We start from the raw sequence: 23,596 nt of genomic DNA, 5'->3' as shown, positions 1-23,596 counted from the left end.
CCGTGAATTTTCAAGTGGAAAGACATTGAACAGTATGTTGCAACACCAAGGGCCTGATAATTGAAGTTTAGGTGTACATGCTTCTTCATCGCATTGAAACTGAGTAGGAGAATATTAAAATCTTGTTTCGTCTGTAATGGATCCAGCCGCTACCCACCTGTTGGCGCAGGCGTATTTTTTCTCTACAAACGTTATGCCAAAAAAATGTGGTCCATCAACTACGCATACTAACATCCTTCCATCCTTATATTATGGTTCTTCATAATGGTGTGAAATACTAGAATTACCGTCAAACACCAGGATCTTCTGCATAATTGAGAGTACAATTTGGTATAAGCCTGCTGAGTCACACAACAGATCATTAACTATTATTTCACTTCCAGGTCGAAGGTTTATGACAACAGCACATGTCGCTGTAGACAGGTTTCGTAATTTAAAACTTGTGAAATGTGTACTCAATATTACGTTTTTGAAATGCGTAAAATGCAATATTCAGATTCTTTCTGATATTACCAATAAAAGTACTGAGTTGATTGACGTATAGGAGGTTCCGTGATGATACTGAATGAAGGTTATATCGTGTTTGTGAACCAAGAAATCATCAAAATCATCATACAGTAAAAAATACTAAGAAAACGCGGCTTTGTTGTAAATACGATCTGCAGTCTTAATGCACGCATGTAAGAAAAGCGCTGAAGACTAAATATCAAGTGCTTCAACAACAAAATGAATAATGATATTTATATACACATCAAGTTACCGGGTATTTCAGGAGGAAAATGGGCTTACTGTAAGAGGCGACAGTATGAACCCTTCTTGCACGAAAACGGCGGAAAAATGCTTTATACCCAATAATTTCCTCGGTGAAGCTTTTCGAAACAGTCAGAATTTGGAACCGTGCAAATGACAGTAAATTTTAAAATATGTCATTTCTTATTTTTTAGAGTCAATTTACCTTCACAAGTATGAAAAAATGTCAGCGACAACCTTAATCTAATCTGCAGTTCCCGCTAATAAATGCCTTGGGATCAATCGGAGATTGTGTGTCATTTGAGAAAAAAAAAATTACAACCGGTTAAATTACGTCAACGAACATCGTACCCATTCAAGAGATTTTTAAATAGCTGCTGTTCAGAAGCACACATACCTAGGCCTAAGTGTGTCACGACAGATGCGAAGCGTTAAAAGGATTGTGGTGTATCTAGTTAAATGTTTCACATTAATCGGGTTGGGAGGTTCATCTACGAAATTTCATAATGATGTTGGCGAATGTACAGGAAGCAACAAAATTCATATTTCAGGAGGGAGAGGCAATGACAACTGTATAAGGTTAAAAGATGTTGAAGATTACGTCACTGCTTGAGTGAATGTCAGCTGTGCTGGATATAAAAATAGCTTTCACGTGTCGTTCGTAGCTCTGAAATACTTTTCAACTGTAAAATCAGTTACTTGCACATTCTGAATCTTGTTTCCAGTTCATTAATATTAAATACAACAATACATAATAATGGACATCATGGAACACACGCTTACAGCACCAACAAGCTACTGTCAAGGCTCTTGTTACTGGGCAGATTTCCCCTTATAATGAAAGTTGTCAGTGAAACGTACTAAAATAAGTTTTGTACTTACCAGTATAAATATCACAGCCCTTCTGATCGCCATACCTGGAAAGAGAAAGTGATAAGTTGAGATTTGGGTCAGCTTCCAAAGCAGCTAGCAGCTGTGCGTGAGTAGCCGTTAACATCTCATTCACTTTCAGCGTTAACACACGATTTCACTAGAGGTGCGAGACTCACTTAGGTGACCATTAATGTGAAATAAGCGGAGCCGACAGTCAAAACACGGTAATTCGAGCTTCAGCCACACATAGCGCAACTATGAGAGGCGAGCTGCGGCCGCACCAGTGTTCCACTCGCTCGCCATCTTTGAAATGGAGAGGGAAAGCTGTTGGGTGGAGGGAGCAAGCGCCCACTCCATTCGCTCTCAGCCGCACCACAACACGGGACCTGCAGGGCTCGCCTCCCCTATCGTGTGTCCGCACTTCACGGCCTAGCAGTGTTGGTAGCCCGTAGCTGATGAGCAGAGACTGGGTTCGATTCCCAGACCAACAACTCTGATACGGCAGTGGAGTCGTTTCCCTGTCTGAATCCCAGCAAAAGTTGAATGGTTCTCCACTCAAGGTGGAACGTTGTCAGTCCCTCTATCAATATTATATTAATGTAAAATATAAAAGTAATATAAAATCCCACATCTCCAGTTTTAACTCTAATGAATAAATAACAGGGTTTCATATTGAACTGTCGTATGGAATGAACAGGACACAGTAATTTATATCCCCCATTTACCCTCTGGGGCTGCATGTGAGGAAACCGCCAAAGCAAACGATGTTTCTTTGTATTTCGCCCTCCCTCCTATACCTATGTAGAAAGCAAATATGCTCCACCGAGCCGTCCACAATCGGCGATTATCGCAAACGTAATGCTATGCTATGTCTTTAAATAGTACCTTTTGTTTTCTACACAGAACCTATGTGATCCAGCTTCCTTAGATGTACAATTACCATTACTTACTTCGAAGTAAGTTTCATTACTGGTGATATACACAAATTCGAGAAATAATGCACATGACATGTTGCGATTAGTACATTGTACACCTTAACTCTGCAAATGAAAAGAAAGAGGTCAGAAGAAATCTGTTTGACAGTAGGTGCAGAGAATAGCAGTAAACGTACATCCTAAAGACAGTACAGTATTTTGTGTTAAAATGTCCCATTAATTCTTGTGACCATGCTTTTAAGTTTTGCGATACGCTATTAGTATTTTAGCTAGACTGTTTAGATTATGAAAAGACTTAAATTGCTGTAAAATCTTCTTGAATGAGCAGTCCTCCGCCGGCCGGAGTGGCCGAGCGGTTCTAGACGCTACAGTCTGGAACCGCGCGACTGCTACGGTCGCAGGTTCGAATCCTGCCTCGGGCGTGGATGTGTGTGATGTCCTTAGGTTAGTTAGGTTTAAGTAGTTCTAAGTTCTAGGGGATTGATGACCTCAGAAGTTAAGTCCCATAGTGCTCAGAGCTATTTGAACCATTTTTTATTTTGAGCAGTCCTCACCAGCAGCAGGAAACACACACAAACACAAATACACATAGTGAAGAAAAGAAATTTTTAACTGTTTGCACCAAAGCTACTACGTCACTATTTACTGGATGACTAGTTTCGGGCTTTGCTCATTTTCATAAGCATTTCTTTTGTATTTAAGATATAATTGGTGTGAATAGTTCTATTTATGTCATCACACTTCATCTGTTCCTCAGAGCTTGATTATGCGGCAGAATCTGATCCACATGACAACAATGTTTCATATATAAAGGAGAATTTGTTCTCGTTGGACTTCTCGATAACACCTACGAAAATAAGTCAGCGTGACACACAGTGAACTCCAACGAGAACTAATTGTCCGTTATGCTTGAAATATCATTGGCACGTGGATCAGATCGTGCTGCATAATGAAGATCTGAGCTACAGCTTAAAATTTAATGACTTAAATAGAACTGCTCACACCAATCGTATCCCAAGCAGAAAATACGTAGCTTTTGAAAATAGGCGAAGCTCGAAACTAGGTCGGTAGTAAATAACTAGCACCTTTGATGCAAACAATTAAAACTGACTTTTCATCAATATTTGAGAGCTATAAGGAGCGACGTACAGTACTAAAACTTTTATAAATACACACACATACAAAGTTATATCAATAAATTAAAGAGGGAAATGGGGGAGTGATTGGATTTTGTCAGACCAAGTTATGGAAATGCATTTTGTTGCGAACAGAAAAAGTAGTAAAAATGAAGGGACTGTCTTTGCTAATATTATTTCTGCCCTTGCGCCAAAATGTTAAATAAAATCAAGCGTATATGTGCCTAGCAATCCATGAGTACGTTTGTAATGCTCTTCCTGTAAGAGTATTACGAAATGACCATACAGGAAGTAATAAAACAAACCGAGCAACACAAACTAATCTTTTACACCGCTCTGCAAAACAATGGCGACAAGTTGAAGTGAATTTAATTGGCAACTTTTATCTGTGGAGAGCTCTTTCGTTGCTAGTCATACCGAGAAAGTGAGAGCTCAAAAAGAATTCGAATATAAATGCGCCATATTAATAGTCTCACTGACAAATGTCTCTCTTCGATGGTTTGATGAAAAGAACTCTAAAAATAAAAATAAGCAAATGAACGAAAAGACATAAACCTCAAACTATTGTTGTAACAGAGGTATTTGCAAATCCATTAATCGCTCTAATTATAATTATCCTGTTTTGTTTCCTCTATGCCATTAATTTACGTTTTTCTTGTACTCTCACCTTCTGAAGGTTGGTATAAAAAAAAAACACCTGCAGAGAAACCCGTTACGGATCCGCAGCTGTTGCCGCGCCGCACGCCGTGTGGCAGCCGGAGCTAGTATTTGCGTAACAACGTGACTCAATGCAGTAAAGTACAATGCGTATTTAGGCCAAGTACACTCACTGGCTTTTTGAGAGGCAAGAAACGTGTCCCAGCGCCCAGCAGTTCATGTTCAGAAATGCGATCGCAGATGACTCCGTACGAACAGACGCTGAATATTCTCACTTCGATTAAAGTAACTGCTCTTCAGAAAAGTGACCTGCGGTTTGCATAGCTTTAAATTACGTCTACACAGTCAGATCAGATGTACTGTATGTTAAAATATTCTTTCGTAATTTGTAAGAGAGAGCAGCCATTTACTCACTAACTACGACAGAAAATAATAATAACTATCAAAAATATGCCTAATACGTGAAACAAGATATATGGCCGTAACATCGTATACAATTGCGCAGGGAGGTAAGTAGATGTATTCTTGATTGAAAACAAAGCAGTTCATCAGACACTGATGCAACAGACGATCTCGGAACTGTTCAGAACAGACGTCAGAAAACTGAGTTAGGCAGCGGACAGAGGTGTAGAAATCTTCCTTACTTATCGTTGTTGTAAATATCAAACGGAGAACTCAGTTTTGTAGAAATGTCTTTCCTTCCAGTACACAGAAACTTTGTTGATTCCATCATGTGGTTTACCATTTTCAACCGTTTTTTTTGCTTTTCCAATGTGTCACAATCTAGTAGGCTATCTAATGATGTGCATTGGACTGATGTAAAAGTGTTAAAATATAACCAGGGCACTGACACGGTATTTCTGACACGAACTAAAAAACATATCTTCTATGTTGCTATCGCGTCATCTCTCTCAAGAACCATAAACGAGAGCACCATCTGAAGGATTATAGACACACTTCTGCAACGAATTTTCAGACTGTTCATCAGTAAGTTACATCATTCAGCAACGTTGTTTTCCCCGTCTGTTTTTTGTTTTTTTATGTGTTTATGGGTATTTGTACTTGCTGAAAGACCAGGATTACAATACTGACATTTTGTGAGATCCTCATTCGCACAGTACCCAAAATATTAACCATTTGTGATTAGATATGAAACACAAAATTATCTAACAGCGGGGCCGGCCGAAGTGGCCGTGCGGTTAAAGGCGCTGCAGTCTGGAACCGCAAGACCGCTACGGTCGCAGGTTCGAATCCTGCCTCGGGCATGGATGTTTGTGATGTCCTTAGGTTAGTTAGGTTTAACTAGTTCTAAGTTCTAGGGGACTAATGACCTCAGCAGTTGAGTCCCATAGTGCTCAGAGCCATTTTTTCTAACAGCGGGATTTCTAAAGAGGGTATCAAAAGGCAACTGCGAAGAGCTTCTGTGTATTTTTGCGAATAGTTCTTGTGATTGTAATTCTGCAAAGATCTTAGCTTCTCGATCTGTTTAGGTATTTTTTCTCTCAACTGTATATTTTCGGCCATATCTGCCTCCTTTACTAATTACTAATTACTTGATAATAAAAGGCAATATGTATAAGGAAAATATGCATTAATTGAATGCTTGCACGTAATATTACGTAGTTAGAAGGCAGTACTGCTTCATTGCAGTTCACTAATAAGACTTCATGCAAGACAGACTGCCGTGTCCACTCCATGATCAGAGTTGATAAAAATGCTAGGTCCTTTAGGAAACAAGGTATTTTATTTATCAATCTGTAGGGCGTGGATCCGGGACAGTAATGTTTCTTCTTCCGATATTTTGGCTGTTGACCATAAAGCCATCTACAAGGCGATTCGGTGACGGAATTAAAACCATTTGACACAATGTTATGTCAGGGATAAGACGGCACAAGAGCAGCAGATAGGCAAAACTTTATGCATCTAAGGATAAAACATAGCAAGCGCCGAGACAGAAAATCTACACTATTTAAGAATTATGTGGTTAATAATTACAATCGATGGCATTTGTTTGAATAACAAGAAGACGGCGAACACTCAGAATAATAATTCCTCTGAAAGAGAAGATGTGAAATAAGCGGTTCCCGTGATTTGTCGAGCTGGAAACCCTCGCCTCGGTTGAGCAGGTTATCTGTTAATTGTACTTTCACAGATTCCATGAACACTTAATCACAATCAGACGAGGCTGTGGCTAGGATCTCGATTTTCCTCTGTTCCATGCAATGGCCAGCGACAATACTATATTTATCTGCTGAAGATTTGTTGGGTTGCAGAAAGTGAGTGTGTCGCTGATGTTCGACGCACTGTTTTTGGATAATGTGTAGTGATTGTTCAATGTCACTTTTATACACTGACAAGGAATTTCATAGATACCCACCTTACGTGAAAACAGATCATCTTCCACAGATCACAGAAGGGTTTGAGTCTTGACTATTAGGTGAAAGATCACATCAAGAGTATGCTTGTTGATTATTCTCGCTGTTTTTGAAGGAACATATCCTGAAGAAACATATCGTACTACGAAGTATGAACCATTCTGTGCATGCAGCCAGTTCACCAAGTGGTGTCACCAGGTATAAAACTCTCGTGGATGTACAATTTTGGAAATTTTTATTAATACATTACATTCAATTTAGCATTCTGAGGTATGGGCAGCATCAGACGCTACTCCGAAATTAGTTACTGTACAGCGAAGCCGAAATCACACACTGGTCCACGAGGAATCACGTTCTCTTTATGTTCGAAACGAGAAACACCGCATACGGGCCTATGGACATCAACAAGAAATGATGTTATCCTAACATTTTCCTGTCTAGGTGCTGTATCCAACAGCGCAGAGTTCCAACAACGAATGTTGCAGGGCTAACGCAAACTGAAGTAGTCACTAAAATATTAACAAAACAGTCAACCTTATGCACATATAATCTGCACCATATGCTTTATAGCAAAAAAATATGTTTCTGTGAAGTTCTGAATACAAAAATAAAACTAAAATGATATTCAAATGTACAAAAGAAAGCGTGAGGTGTGCTCAGCATCAAAGCACCGTCCAAAGAAAGGCACATTTTTAATAAATCACGCAAAAGGTTCCTGAGTAACATTAGCGCTACATCTACATCTACATATATACTGCGCAAGCCACCATACGGTGCATGGCGGAGGGTAGCTTGTATCACTACTAGTCATTCCCCTTCCTGTTCCACTCGCAAATGGAGCGAGGGGAAACGACTGTCTATATGCCTCTGTTCGAGCCCTAAATTCTCTTATCTTGCCTTTGTTGTCATTACACGAAATATACGTTGTCAGTAGTAGAATCGTCCTGCAGTCAGTCACAAATGCAGTTTATCTAAATTTTCTCAATAGTATTTCGCGAAAAGAACGCCGTCTTCCCTCCAGAGATTTCCATTTTAGTTCACGAAGTATTTCCGCAATTCTCACGGACAATGTGTATTTAGCAGGACGGCTCTAAATCCCTTCGATGTCTTCCTTTAATCTGACCTGGTGGAGATCCCAAACACTCTAGCAGTACTCAAGACTTGATTGCACTAGTGCTCTACACGTAGTCTCCCTTATAGATGAGCTACGCTCTCCTAAAATTCTCCCAATAAACAGAATTCTATCATTTATTCTATCCAACAACCATTATTACGTGCTCGTTAGCTTTCATTTCGCTTTGCAACGTTACGTCTACGTACTCGTATTTAATCGATGTGACTGTGTCATGCAGCACACTGCTAATAAGGTGTTCGAACTTTACAGGATTTCATTTCCTACTCGTCTCTCTTAATTTACATTTTTCTACAATTAGAACAAGATGCCATTCATCACTCAAAATAGGGACTCTGTCTAAATCATCCATTACCCTCCTACAGTCAATCACCACGACACTTTCCCTGTGACTGCAGCGTCATCAATAAACAGTCGCAAATGCTACTCACACTATTCGCCAGATCGTGTATGTATATGAAGAACAAGAGCGGTGCTATGACACTTCCCTGACACTCTTGACGATATCCTTGTCTCTGGTGAACACTCAGTGTGCAGGACAACATAGTGGGTTCTATTACTCAGGAAGTCCTCGAACCACTCTCGTGTCCAGGACCTATTTCGCATGGTCGGGCCTTCGGTAACAGTCTGCATTGGGGCACAGAGCCAAACGTTTACCGGAAATCTAGGAATATGAAATCTGACTGTTGATCTTCCCACATGGTTCGCTAGGTAGCATGCGAAAATAGGGCAACATGAGTTTCACACGATCGATGCTTTCTAAATCCGTGCTGATATGTGGACAGAAGGTTTTCTATCTGAAGGAAATTTATTATATTCGAACTCAGAACATGCTCGAGAACTCCGCAGCAAACGGACGTTAGGGATATCGGTCTGGTATTTCGAGGGACAGTTTTTTAGTCATCCTCTATACGGGTATCACCTGCACTTTTTTCAAGTCACTTGTGCTTTGCTCTGTGCGAGAAATTAGCGATATATGCGAGTAAGTGGCCAATGCCAAAGAGTGCTCTCTGTAATACAGAAATGGAATTCCAGCCGCAACTGGTGGCATATTTGTTTTCAGCTCTTTCGGTTGTTGCCTATTTTGTATGTCCTCTTTACAGGAGTCTGTGCGATAATCAAACGATGATATTTCTGTACGCTCCTTCTGCGTGAATCATTTTTTTTCCTTCTTCTTCTTCTTCTTCTTCTTCTTCCTCAGCATCCGTCTCGCATGCTGGCGGTGTCCGCTTACGAGTATTTCGACACTGAGCCGTAAAGATGTGGTGATAGTGTTTAACAGACTGTTTGAGGGGTGACAAAGAAGCCTTTCATCCGCTTAGAGATTTTACTAGCACCGGTATCGTCTCGTGTTCTCTGTACGATCTTTCGCTAACGTATCACGGTGGAAGTTGAATGCTATTGCGCTTCGATCTTTCTATAGACTCACAAATTTCTTCTAACTTTTGCCTCCCGACATGTCTGGGCTGTTTTTGGAGGCGAGAGTGCAGCAATCCCTGTTTCCTCAGCATTTTGAGAATTTTATCATTATGGGTTTTTTCCGTCCTTCATCCACATAGTCGGTTCACATTTCTTCACTTCGAGAATTACAGTCAGTTTAAACTTTGCCCATAAATCTTTTACTCCCATTATATTGGAACTACATGATGTCCACTCATTGTCTAAGCAGTACGCTAACAACTGCTGTCTGCTCTTGCCAGCATAAACACTCTCCTAACTTTCTTGACGGATTTATTAGTTTTAGTAACAATCGTCGCTATGATGGCATCATGACCACTAATCCCTGTCTCTGTACTGACACTGTCGACAATGTAGCTACAGGGTCCAAAATACACTCCTGGAAATGGAAAAAAGAACACATTGACACCGGTGTGTCAGACCCACCATACTTGCTCCGGACACTGCGAGAGGGCTGTACAAGCAATGATCACACGCACGGCACAGCGGACACACCAGGAACCGCGGTGTTGGCCGGCGAATGGCGCTAGCTGCGCAGCATTTGTGCACCGCCGCCGTCAGTGTCAGCCAGTTTGCCGTGGCATACGGAGCTCCATCGCAGTCTTTAACACTGGTAGCATGCCGCGACAGCGTGGACGTGAACCGTATGTGCAGTTGACGGACTTTGAGCGAGGGCATATAGTGGGCATGCGGGAGGCCGGGTGGACGTACCGCCGAATTGCTCAACACGTGGGGCGTGAGGTCTCCACAGTACATCGATGTTGTCGCCAGTGGTCGGCGGAAGGTGCACGTGCCCGTCGACCTGGGACCAGACCGCAGCGACGCACGGATGCACGCCAAGACCGTAGGATCCTACGCAGTGCCGTAGGGGACCGCACCACCACTTCCCAGCAAATTAGGGACACTGTTGCTCCTGGGGTATCGGCGAGGACCATTCGCAACCGTCTCCATGAAGCTGGGCTACGATCCCGCACACCGTTAGGCCGTCTTCCGCTCACGCCCCAACATCGTGCAGCCCGCCTCCAGTGGTGTCGCGAGAGGCGTGAATGGAGGGACGAATGGAGACGTGTCGTCTTCAGCGATGAGAGTCGCTTCTGCCTTGGTGCCAATGATGGTCGTATGCGTGTTTGGCGCCGTGCAGGTGAGCGCCACAATCAGGACTGCATACGACCGAGGCACACAGGGCCAACACCCGGCATCATGGTGTGGGGAGCGATCTCCTACACTGGCCGTACACCACTGGTGATCGTCGAGGGGACACTGAATAGTGCACGGTACATCCAAACCGTCATCGAACCCACCGTTCTACCATTCCTAGACCGGCAAGGGAACTTGCTGTTCCAACAGGACAATGCACGTCCGCACGTATCCCGTGCCACCCAACGTGCTCTAGAAGGTGTAAGTCAACTACCCTGGCCAGCAAGATCTCCGGATCTGTCCCCCATTGAGCATGTTTGGGACTGGATGAAGCGTCGTCTCACGCGGTCTGCACGTCCAGCACGAACGCTGGTCCAACTGAGGCGCCAGGTGGAAATGGCATGGCAAGCCGTTCCACAGGACTACATCCAGCATCTCTACGATCGTCTCCATGGGAGAATAGCAGCCTGCGTTGCTGCGAAAGGTGGATATACACTGTACTAGTGCCGACATTGTGCATGCTCTGTTGCCTGTGTCTATGTGCCTGTGGTTCTGTCAGTGTGATCATGTGATGTATCTGACCCCAGGAATGTGTCAATAAAGTTTCCCCTTCCTGGGACAATGAATTCACGGTGTTCTTATTTCAATTTCCAGGAGTGTATTTCGACTGTGCGTGTTCTGTCGAAGTAGTAAGGGAACAAAATGAGGCTATCGCTTCTAAGGTCATTCACACTGAACTCGCATTCGGGAGGATGACGGTTCAAATCTGCGTCCGGCCATCCAGGTTCAGGTTTGCCATGATTTCTCTAGATCGCTCCAGACAAGTGCCAGGATCGTTCCTTTGCAAGGGCACTGCCGAGTTCCTTCTCCATTCTTGAAACATTCCGAGCTTGTACTCCACCTCTAATGACTTCGATTTGCATGGGACGTCAAACAATAACCTTCCTTCTAAGAACATTCTGAAAAGTTAGTAAAGGAAAAAACGGGTTTACACATATCAAAACATTGCAGAAAACAGGCTACACTGTCGCAGTTATCAGTAAGAGGGTATTGTTGATTTAAATGAAAAGCGACATTGATAGGAAAGGCAGGTGAAAATAGTGAAAGTTACATAGAAACATTCTGTTGTAGAAAACAGGAAATTATCCGGCTGGCACAACAAGCAATTAACTAGGTCGTCATCTCCATTAACGATGAAATTATGTCCACCTGTAGGCTAAAAAGAAGCTTTCGTGATCAAATATTTGCTCTACGTAGCCTGCCGATCTCATTTACTAATAACATTGGAGGACAAGAAATAAACATTACACAAATTAATTGAATTAAAGCAAGAGCAGGTCGAGGGTAGGGATAGGAAGGTTCTTCAAACATATTCACCACAACACGCACGTGAACGTAAGACTACTACCCACAATTTGACACAAGCACGATCAACAGTTGGCATCATAGTATCGCTTCTAAAACAGGACTTACTAACAAAGTAGAAATATAATGACATTTTATGCTATGCTGCACGTATTGCTGCAAAACGGAAGAGTAGTTTCAGATGCGGTAAGAAAACAAATATTTAGTGCAAGAGCGCCAGAGCTTGCAAGTAACTAGAAGAACATTAAGTTAGAAAATGCAAGAACTGTTTATAAACTTAGAATATGCTCTTAAAATCTGGTTGCTGGGATTAGCATAGTGTTGCCTGTTGTGCAGTTGTCGGTACAATGATGAACGACATTTTGTACAGATGATGTACAGGTACAGTGCTTATTGAACAATAGTATTGAAAGTTTCTGCCACGTTCCAGTAGTAACAAAATTTTTTGTTGTCGTTCACAGTATGGTTCGTTATTCATGACATACGGTTAATATATCAGCTGGTAATAAGCAGCTGATTAATTTCGTGGCACATCAGACAATTCTGCAGTACATTAACGGAGTCCACATATTCCTCAAAGGAAAATTTTCTTCTTGGGTTTACTATCCGAAGATTTGTTTGCTGCGTTTTTTTTTCATATCTATCGTATTCTTCGTCTTTCCTTTCGTTTTAGTGTAGAGCTGACATGCTGGGCATTTCTTAATTTGATTAGCATACTTCATTATTGATTGTCTTACACTTTTACAATTAACAGAGCCTTATGATCTCGTCTCTAACTCAATCTGATGCCAAACTCTATGATTCACTCATGAGTCACGTCGTCTCTGAATGGTAGGCCTGTTCAATATTTTATGGCACGCTCTCTATTAGCTGAAAAACTTCGTAGTTATTAATCTTGTTTGTCGACCATATCATAGGCATCGGTCTGGAAGTAGCATTACATCTCAGAAGCAGCCATTCTACTCTGCCCATCAGCTCAAATTGTCCGAAAGGGCAGGGAATAGTCGTTGAGGAAGAATAAATCCGCTCTTGCCCTTGGGAATGAGAAATCGCCTCTAAATATGGATTCACCGGCACGCCAATGTCATAAATGCAGAAGCTACGGGGAAAGCCACTTTGTTTAACATCGATACGTATATCCCAAGTAACATCACTTCAAAAGACTTGTACATAAGCACTTCGAAACATTCAGTGTAAGTACCGCGCAACTGTACGTGAAACCAGTGTGATTACAACACGAAAACGGACCAGGAAATGTTTTTGCGGTCTTCATTTTGAAGACTAACTTAATCTGATGAAAAACTGCATGACTCACTCATGAGAGAGCAGCTCTTCACACTAAACTAATTTGTGCAAGTGCCCTCATCTCTAAATAACTACTGCAAAATATATCACTTGAAGCGGCTTATTTGAGTGACGTCTTGGTCTCCTTTTCAAATTTTTAGCCCCCATGCTACTCTCTGTTAGCAAATTAATTATTCATCGATGCCTGATGAATTGCCCTGTCAACCGGACCCGTCATTTAGTCAAGTCGAATCATACATTTCTTTTCTCTACAATTCATTATTCGATACACTCATTAATCTTCAGTATTCTTCTGTAACAGCAGTTTTCGAAATCTTCTATTCTCTTCCTATCTGTACTTTTTATCGTCCACAACGCGCTTCCGTGTTAGACTACGAATTATTTCAGAAAAGATTTCTAACACTTATGTTTATATTAGATGTAAAAATATTTCTGTTCTTCAGAAAAGCTTTCCTTACAATTGCAGGTCTACTTTTTATATCCTCTTTATCTCTGCTGTCGTCAGTTATTTTGCTTCCCAAATAGGAAAACTAGCCTACTAGTGTCAATATTTCATTTCCTAATCTAATTTCTTCAGCTAACATGATTTAATTCAAATAATCCACTATCTTTGTTTTACTTTTATTGATTTTCATCTTAAGACCTCTTTTCAATACAATGTCTGTTCCGTTCAACAAACTTTTCAAGTCCTCTGCTGTCTCTGACAGACCAAATTTCTCCTTGGTTCCTTTATGGCGTGCTCTATGTACGGGTTGAAAAACATCGAAGATAGTCTACAACCATGCCTCACTCCCATTTCAACTACTGACTTCTTTTCAAGTACCTCAAGTGGTTTCTGTACAAGTTGTAGATAACCCTGCTACCTTCAGACTTTTAAGGAATGTATTCCAGTCAACACTGACTAAAGATTTCCACGAACCTACGGCTCCTATAAATGTAGGTTTGCTTTTTCAGTCTATTTTCCAAGATAAGTCAAAGCGCTAGTATTGCCTCATGTGTTCATACATCTCTCTAAGAACCAAACTGAATTTTCCCGCGGTCAATACGCATCAGTTTTTCCAATATTCTGTAATTAATAATTCGTATTATTATTATTATTTTGCTACCTCAGTGCATGGCTTCTTTGGTTCAAAACATGGTTCAAATGGCTCTGAGCACTATGCGACTTAACTTCTGAGGTCATCAGTCGCCCAGAACTTAGAACTAATTGAACCTAACTAACCTAAGGACATCACACACATCCATGCCCGAGGCAGGATTCGAACCTGCGACCGTAGCGGTCGCTCGGTTCCAGACTGTAGCGCCTAGAACCGCACGGCCACTCCGGCCGGCTGGCTTCTTTGGGACTAGGACTGTTATATTATTCTTGAAGTGGACAGGTTATTTCATCTGTCTCATATTTTGCATGCTAGGTGGAAAATTTTTTTGATGATATGTTCTCCTAAAGATCTTACAAGGGCGTGCTAAAAAGTAATGCGTACGAAGTTTTTATTCTGTTCTCAATATCGGTTGAGGTATTTCAGGTCATGCATATTACTCTGTAGAATTTCCCGCTTCGCTGACGCAAGTTGCTACCCTCTGCCGCTAGAGGGCTCCGAATTGAACGATACAACATGGCGGTATGTTAACGTAACTACACTCCTGGAAATTGAAATAAGAACACCGTGAATTCATTGTCCCAGGAAGGGGAAACTTTATTGACACATTCCTGGGGTCAGATACATCACATGATCACACTGACAGAACCACAGGCACATAGACACAGGCAACAGAGCATGCACAATGTCGGCACTAGTACAGTGTATATCCACCTTTCGCAGCAATGCAGGCTGCTATTCTCCCATGGAGACGATCGTAGAGATGCTGGATGTAGTCCTGTGGAACGGCTTGCCATGCCATTTCCACCTGGCGCCTCAGTTGGACCAGCGTTCGTGCTGGACGTGCAGACCGCGTGAGACGACGCTTCATCCAGTTCCAAACATGCTCAATGGGGGACAGATCCGGAGATCTTGCTGGCCAGGGTAGTTAACTTACACCTTCTAGAGCACGTTGGGTGGCACGGGATACATGCGGACGTGCATTGTCCTGTTGGAACAGCAAGTTCCCTTGCCGGTCTAGGAATGGTAGAACGATGGGTTCGATGACGGTTTGGATGTACCGTGCACTATTCAGTGTCCCCTCGACGATCACCAGTGGTGTACGGCCAGTGTAGGAGATCGCTCCCAACACCATGATGCCGGGTGTTGGCCCTGTGTGCCTCGGTCGTATGCAGTCCTGATTGTGGCGCTCACCTGCACGGCGCCAAACACGCATACGACCATCATTGGCACCAAGGCAGAAGCGACTCTCATCGCTGAAGACGACACGTCTCCATTCGTCCCTCCATTCACGCCTGTCGCGACGCCACTGGAGGCGGGCTGCACGATGTTGGGGCGTGAGCGGAAGACGGCCTAACGGTGTGCGGGACCGTAGCCCAGCTTCATGGAGACGGTTGCGAATGGTCCTCGCCGATACCCCAGGAGCAGCAGTGTCCCTAATTTGCTGGGTAGTGGCTGTGCGGTCCCCTACGGCACTGCGTAGGATCCTACGGTCTTGGCGTGCATCCGTGTGTCGCTGCGGTCCGGTCCCAGGTCGACGGGCACGTGCACCTTCCGCCGACCACTGGCGACAACATCGATGTACTGTGGAGACCTCACGCCCCACGTGTTGAGCAATTCGGCGGTACGTCCACTCGGCCTCCCGCATGCCCACTATAAGCCCTCGCTCAAAGTGAGTCAACTGCACATACGGTTCACGTCCACGCTGTCGCGGCATGCTACCAGTGTTAAAGACTGCGATGGAGCTCCGTATGCCACGGCAAACTGGCTGACACTGACGGCGGCGGTGCACAAATGCTGCGCAGCTAGCGCCATTCGACGGCCAACACCGCGGTTCCTGGTGTGTCAGCTGTGCCGTGCGTGTGATCATTGCTTGTACAGCCCTCTCGCAGTGTCCGGAGCAAGTATGGTGGGTCTGACACACCGGTGTCAATGTGTTCTTTTTTCCATTTCCAGGAGTGTATGTCGGGGGGGGGGGGGGGGGGAGGGCTGAGAAACAGCGTCCTGTAATCGGGTTTCTAACAGCAGAAAATGTCCCTCCAATTGAAATCCGGAGAAGAATGAAACCTGTGTACGGTGATGACTCTTTTGGCATCAGTAATGTCTGACGTTAGGGTGTTCGTTCTCGTAACGAAGGAAGTGGCGGTGCTAACCTCAACGTTTGTGGGAGAGCTCGGAGTGGACGACCGCGTATGGCAACCGACGAGACATATGGGAATAGGTTCGATGAACTCCTCGGACAAAATCATCGGATAACACAGACACAAGTGTCAAGTAGATGTGGCATATCACGAGAGCGTGTACACGACATAATTGCAGTACTGTGGTACAGAAAACTGTGTGCACTGTGGGTACCTCGAATGCTCACTCCTGACATATGACAGACGATGAAGGCTAGGTTTACTATTTTGAACCTGGACGCCAAAAAAATTCAAGACCATGCCATCAGCAGGCAAAGTCATCCTCACAGCGTTTTTGGATATTCAACATGTGCTGCATTTGGAATTCATGCCTAAAGGTGCCACCAAAAACTCTGGAAGGTACTGCAAGACGCTCAGAAAACTGAAAGCACGAACTGGAAAAGTTCGTCCACACTTGGAGTACCTTCTCTTCAGCATGACAATGCCAGACTACACACGAGCGCTGAGACATCTGCAAGAGTCCGACGCCTTGGATTCACTGTTAGCGCTCATCCTTCGTACAGTCCCGACTTGTCCCCATCTGATTTTCATCTGTTTTCGAAACTTAAAGAACAACGTCGAGGACATCACTTTGATAGTGATGAAGTGGTGCAAGCAGAGGTGAGGTTGTGGCCCGGTGAACAAAGCCAAATATTCTGCAATGACGGCGTCAGCAAACTGGTCTCCCGCTGGGAGAAATGTGTTCGTCGCCTGGGTGACTACGTTGAGAAATAAAAAAATGTTCAAATGTGTGTGAAATCTTATGGGACTTAACTGCTAAGGTCATCAGTCCCTAAGCTTACGCACTACTTAACCTAAATTATCCTAAGGACAAACACACACACCCATGCCCGAGGGAGGACTCGAACCTCCGCCGGGACCAGCCGCACAGTCCCTGACTGCAGCGCCTTAGACCGCTCGGCGTTGAGAAATAAATGTGTAGAAATCAGTAATAAAGATGTTGGATTTAAATAGCGTTTTATTTTAAAAGATTCAAAGTTTTCACATAAAAAATTCGGAGGCAATACTTTTCGGCCCGCTCTCATAATAATTCAGAGGGAATGTCGTCTAGTCCAGATGTCTTATTTTGACTTTGGTGTTTCAATCCTCTGTCTAATTCTTCTCACAGTGTCACATTTGCCGCCTTATCTGCAGCTACATCCTCTTCCCTTTCCATACTATTGTTTAGAAGTTTTGTCCTTCCGTACATTCCTTACGAAATATACAGAAATAAATAGTAGAAGTGCTCATTCCATACATTATCCATCCTCTACCCTTTTCTTCGTCATTCTCTCATCATCCCTCACAAACGCCTATTCACTTGTCTTGAGACAAACTAGTTCTAAAATAATAATAAAAAATTGAATAGTAGCCAAAATTATATGCTAAATACGTGCTGATTAACGGCAGTATTGTGTTCACCTCTCTACAGTGGAGATACGGACATTCACTTTGTTTGACGTACTACGAAAAGTATTAAAAAAGTGCCGAAACAAAATGACTTTATGAGCAGAGATTGAGGAAAGTTTCTGATTGAAGCGATTTTGGTAAAGGGTAGATTGTGCCGGCACACTGTCTGAGATCGCTTATCACGGAAACAGTGAGGCTCGGTGGTAGGAGAGTGCATGTGGAAACGCCAGTCGACTACAAGGCGCTCGAAGCCCATGCTCAAAGAATGTGAACGTCGTAGGATAACCTGCTCTGTAAGAAAAGAATATCTGTGGCGCAACTGACAGCAGACTACAATGCTGGGAGAGCGGCAACTGTTTCGCAGCACTCTGTGCTGTTGCAAATGGCATTCGTCGGCAGTTGATTCGCCCATTTTTCATTGTTAACCTGACGATATCAGAAGTGGCACAGAAACATTATCATTAGGCTTTAAAACAGTGGAAAAGAATTTTAACTTCTGCCGAATCACATTTCTTCTAACATGAAGTGGTTGGGAGGGCCTGGATGCACTGTTTGCCACTACAAGGTTTGCTCAGCATCAGCATCTCTTCTCTCATTGCCGACGAAATACTGTTCATGAAAATTTCCTTCACCACCAGGATTCGAATCGGTTGCCGAAGTATAGAGAGTAATTACACTGGCGACTGGTAGCGAAAGCAGTATAAGAAAAGAAGCTCTAAACCAATGTGGAACTGTGCAATGGTCAGCAGCAGTTAGCTGATAATCACTATTATTTGATTAACTGCTGCTCAGTCGTTCTGGCATGGGAATGTCCGAGCTGTCACGTAGAAATATTGCTTTTCATTGATAGCTAACCTTGCAATAATTTCGTGTACAGAATTATATTGATCAACCAGAACATTATGACCACCATTGTGACCTACTATCGATACAAACTCGCCCCTGCGATAGCAACGTCACTTGGAGAGGAATGACTGCTAGTCAAGCAGATGCGCAGTGCATGTAGTATCAGTGAGCGTGCTGTCCACGTGTTGAATGGGGAAGGCGCGCGATCTATTCGAGGTTGGCTGGTTCAAATGGCTCTGAGCACTATGGGACTCAACTGCTGAGGTCATTAGTCCCCTAGAACTTAGAACTAGTTAAACCTAACTAACCTAAGGACATCACAAACATCCATGCCCGAGGCAGGATTCGAACCTGCGACCGTAGCAGTCTTGCGGTTCCAGACTGAAGCGCCTTTAACCGCACGGCCACTTCGGCCTATCCGAGGTTGACCGGGGGCACATTGTGAGTAGTGATGGGGAGCTCGTGAATGAGTCGTTCAAATGAACGCTTCACTCCAGTGAAGTGTGAACTAACCACTCAATTTCAATGAACTGGCACTTCAAACTCTTCACAGATAGCACATTCCACACTTTTGTCTCTTTCACTCACTCTCTTCCCCTCTCCCTCTCCCACAACATCGGCGCTACGTCACTCATTCTCCCTTCACTTCAGTCCTCCCTCTACTGCCTGTCGACGAATCGCGCGGTGAAATACACTTACAGCAACAGTTGCACTTTGCTTTCCCATCACCTAAACCGGCGAAGAAACCCCAAATTTCACTACTTTTAGGCGATCGTGAGTTGCTAGCCATTGTATAAGCAAGAACAGAAACAAAAACTGCTTGCCGAATAAAATAATGAGGGATTTTACCTGAAATCGTACTAATGACTACAGGTGACAGTTTACGTTTTGAATTTAGAGGGTTATTATTCTCAACAAAAATAAAATATACAGGAAAACTTCTGAATAATTACGTAACGTAGGTATATAGACTTTGTGACAGTGGTAAACATACTCATTCCATTTTGGATTAAATTTTAAAAGGAACATAAAATTGGACTGCATTTCGTTGGTAGCCCTAGTTTTCAGTCCATGAATAAAACAAATAAGGTTTCACTTGGCAGATGAAGACTTTTTTTGGCGCTTCATGAGAAAATGTCGAGCAAGATTAAACGTAATAGCTTCTTTATATGTGACATGCTTCTCTGTTTATCTTTCCTTTGTCCCCTTCGACCATGCTCCTTTTAAGTTAACTCACGTCAGACGCTGTAAGACCCAAAACGTTGCGTGCACGTTACAGCATAGTTCGGCCATCTGTTGGTAAAATTACGAAGTATTACGAAGCTTTATTGTACGAGCGAGGCGAAGTGAGCGTAGCCGCGGCTGAGCGGCGAACTGGGCAACTTCGCCAGGCTTCCGTACTTCATGAATGAACTACTTCATTTGAACGCTTCACGGCAAAGAGTGAAATGAATGAAGTAGTTCACGGGAATGAACGAGTTCGACCCATCTCTAATTGTGAGGGCCCGGAGGCTCAGCACGATCATTACGGAAACTGCACGAGTTGTCGGGTGTTTGAGGAGTGTTGGGCTGAATGTCTTCAATACGTGGGCAAACCAAGGTGAAACCATATCCAGACATTGTGGGGTTGGGCAGCAATCCTACATTACAGATATCGGACGTCATAGGCTGGGCAGACCGGTAAAACGGGACAGGCGGCGAACTGTGGCGGAACTAACACCAGAATTTAATGCTGGTCAGAGTACAAGGGTGTCTGAACACACATTGCACCGAACACTCCTAACGATGGGCCTCCGCAGCCGACATCTCATGTATGTGCCAATGTTAACACCACTACATCGGCTACTACGACTGAAATGGACATGTGACCATCGGTACTGGACATTGGCGCAGTGGCAGAGCGTTTAATGGTCTGATGAAACCCGATACTTTCTTCACCACGCCGATGGGAGGGCGCGAATCCGCCGTCTTCAAGGGGAACAGCTCCTTGGTACCTGTACTGCGGGACGGAGACAGGCTGGCGGTGGCTCCATTTTGCTCCGGGGGACATTCACGTGGGCATACATGGATCAGTGTGTAAGTAGGCTGTTTAGGTTTTTATGTTGGTAACGTCACCTAGCGCTCTGTATGAAAATCACTGGTTGTGCTGTGTGCAGTCTGTGGCTGGTTGGCATTGTTGGAATATTCGCCATTGTAGTGTTGGGCAGATGGATGTGAACAGCGCGTAGCGTTGGCCGTTGGAGGTGGGCCGCCAGCAGTGGTGGATGTGGGGAGAGATGTGGCGGAGTTTTGAGAGCGAACGATCTGGACGTGTGTCCATCAGAAACAGTACATTTGTAATATTGGATATCATGAACTGATATATATATATATATATGATGACTTTGGAACATTATTAAGGTAAATACATTGTTTGTTCTCTATCAAAATCTTTCATTTGCTGACTATGCCTGTCAGTAGTTAGTGCCTTCAGTAGTTAGAATCTTTTATTTAGCTGGCAGTAGTTGCGCTCGCTGTATTGCAGTAGTTCGAGTAACGAAGATTTTTGTGAGGTAAGTGATTCATGAAAGGTATAGGTTATTGTTAGTCAGGGCCATTCTTTTGTAGAGATTTTTGGAAGTCAGATTGCGTTGCGCTAAAAATATTGTGTGTCAGTTTAGTGTTGATCAGAATAGGTAAAGAGCGAAATGTCTGAGTACGTTCAATTCTTCTCAGCTGTTTGAAAATCAAATAATGTAAGAGGTTTATCAGCATAGACATTCATAAATTTTTCTAAGTGGACGTTTCAAGTGAACCTCGTGCAAGGTACTATGACAGTCAAGAAGTATCGCATAGTGGTTGCAACCACGTACATTCATTCATGACAATCATGTTTCTTGACGGCAGTGGCATTTTTCAACAAGCCAATGTACCAAATCACAAGCCCAGGAGTGTGATGGGGTGATTCAAGGAACACAGCGGTAAGTTATAGTTGATGTGTTCGCCCTCCAACTCGCCAGATGTGAACCCGATCGAACACATCCGGTATGTGACTGAACGTGGCGTCAGAGCTCACGGCCCCCCTTTGCGGAATTTATGGGAATTAGGTGACTTCCGTGTACAGATGTGGTGCCAACTCCCTCCAGCGACCTAACAAGGCCTCAATGCTTCTATACCACGACGTGTCGCCGCTGTTATCCGTGCCAAAGGTGGACGTACCGGCTATTAGGTAGATGGTCATAGTGTTCTGGCTGATGAGTGTATAGGTGCAGATAATAACTGTAAATTGCTCATGAAAGTGTTTCCGCTTGGTTCCTGTGTGTGAAAATATCTTATGTGAAACCCTGGATTCATGCGTTACGAAGTTCCGCTCTTTCTAGTCACAGCTTTCAAATGTTATCGAGGGGAAGTGATGAATTCGTCGACTGAAAACTACTCAAATATTAATAATTTTGCATAGAAAAATACAACTTACATTTTGTCTACAATGTTCTCACAGAACTAGCAATCTGACGCAGTAAATACACTACTGGCCATTAAAATTGCTACACCAAGAAGAAATGCAAATGATAAACGGGTATTCATTGGACAAATATATTATACTAGAACTGACATGTGATTACATTTTCACGCAATTTGGGTGCATAGATCCTGAGAAATCAGTACCCAGAACAACCACCTCTGGCCGTAGTAACGGCCTCGATGCGCCAGGGGATTGGGTCAAACAGAGCTTGGATGGCGTATACAGGTACAGCTGCCCATGCAGCTTCAACACGATACCACAGTTCATCAAGAGTAGTGACTGGCGTATTGTGACGAGCCAGTTGCTCGGCCACCTTTAACCAGACGTTTTCAATTGGTGAGAGATCTGGAGAATGTGCTGGCCAGGGCAGCAGTCGAACTTTTTCTGTATCCAGAAGGGCCCCTACAGGACCTGCAACATGCAGTCGTGCATTATCCTGCTGAAATGTAGGGTTTCGCACGGATGGAATTAGGGTGGAGCCACGGGTCGTAACACATCTGAAATGTAACATCCACTGTTCAAAGTGCCGTCAATGCGAACAAGAGGTGACCGAGACGTCTAACCAATGGCACCCCATACCATCACGCTGGGTGATACGCCAGTATTGCGATGACGAATACACGCTTCCAATGTGCGTTCACCGCGATGTCGCCAAACACGGATGCGACCATCATGATGCTGTAAACAGAACCTGTATTCATCCGAAAAAATGACATTTTGCCATTCGTGCACCCAGGTTCGTCGTTGAGTACACCATCGCAGGCGCTCCTGTCTGTGATGCAGCGTCAAGGGTAACCGCAGCCATCGTCTCCGAGCTGATAGTCCATGCTGCTGCAAACACCGTCGAACTGTTCGTGCAGATGGTTGTTGTCATTGCAAAGTCCCCATCTGTTGATTCAGGGATCGAGACGTGGCTGCACGATCCGTCACAGCCATGCGGATAAGATGCCTGTCATCTCGACTGCTAGTGATACGAGACCGGTGGGACCCAGCACGGCGATCCGTATTACCCTCCTGAACCCACCGATTCCATATTCTGCTAACAGTCATTAGATCTCCACCAACGCGAGCAGCAATGTCGCGATACGATAAACCGCAATCGCGATAGGCTCCAATCCGACCTTTATCAAAGTCGGAAACGTGATGGTACGCATTTCTCCTCCTTACACGAGGCATCACAACAACATTTCACCAGGCAACGGCGGTCAATTCCTGTTTGTGTATGAGAAATCGGTTCGAAACTTTCCTCATGTCAGCACGTTGTAGGTGTCACCATCGGCGCCAACCTAGTGTGAATGCTCTGAAAAGGTAATAATTTGCATATCACAGTATCTTCTTCCTGTCGGTTAAATTTCGCGTCTGTAGCACGTCATCTTCATGGTGTAGCAATTTTAATGGCCAGTTGTGTAATTTTGCATAGAAAAATACAACTTACATT

General features: G+C 43.7%; 1 protein-coding gene across 2 annotated transcripts in view; it reads right to left on the bottom strand.

The window, feature by feature from the left end:
• LOC126470635 (cuticlin-4) overlaps positions 1-23,596 on the bottom strand; it is a 253,555-nt gene that overhangs the window by 165,714 nt on the left and 64,245 nt on the right. The window contains exons 1-2 of one of the 2 annotated variants that reach the window (XM_050098615.1): positions 1,800-1,925; positions 1,633-1,667 (exon numbers count right to left, since the gene is read on the bottom strand). In XM_050098615.1, coding sequence (XP_049954572.1) covers positions 1,633-1,665 — 33 coding nt within the window. In that variant the 5' untranslated portion in view covers positions 1,666-1,667; positions 1,800-1,925. Of the gene's footprint in view, positions 1-1,632; positions 1,668-1,799; positions 1,926-23,596 lie in introns of those variants that run through there. The other variant, XM_050098614.1, reaches the window with a different exon arrangement.

This window comes from Schistocerca serialis, chromosome 3, assembly GCF_023864345.2.
Source record: "Schistocerca serialis cubense isolate TAMUIC-IGC-003099 chromosome 3, iqSchSeri2.2, whole genome shotgun sequence".
Classification (NCBI taxonomy): Eukaryota; Metazoa; Arthropoda; class Insecta; order Orthoptera; family Acrididae; genus Schistocerca; species Schistocerca serialis.
Note: the sequence above shows the minus strand (reverse complement) of the source record. Positions and strands in the feature narration are given on the sequence as shown.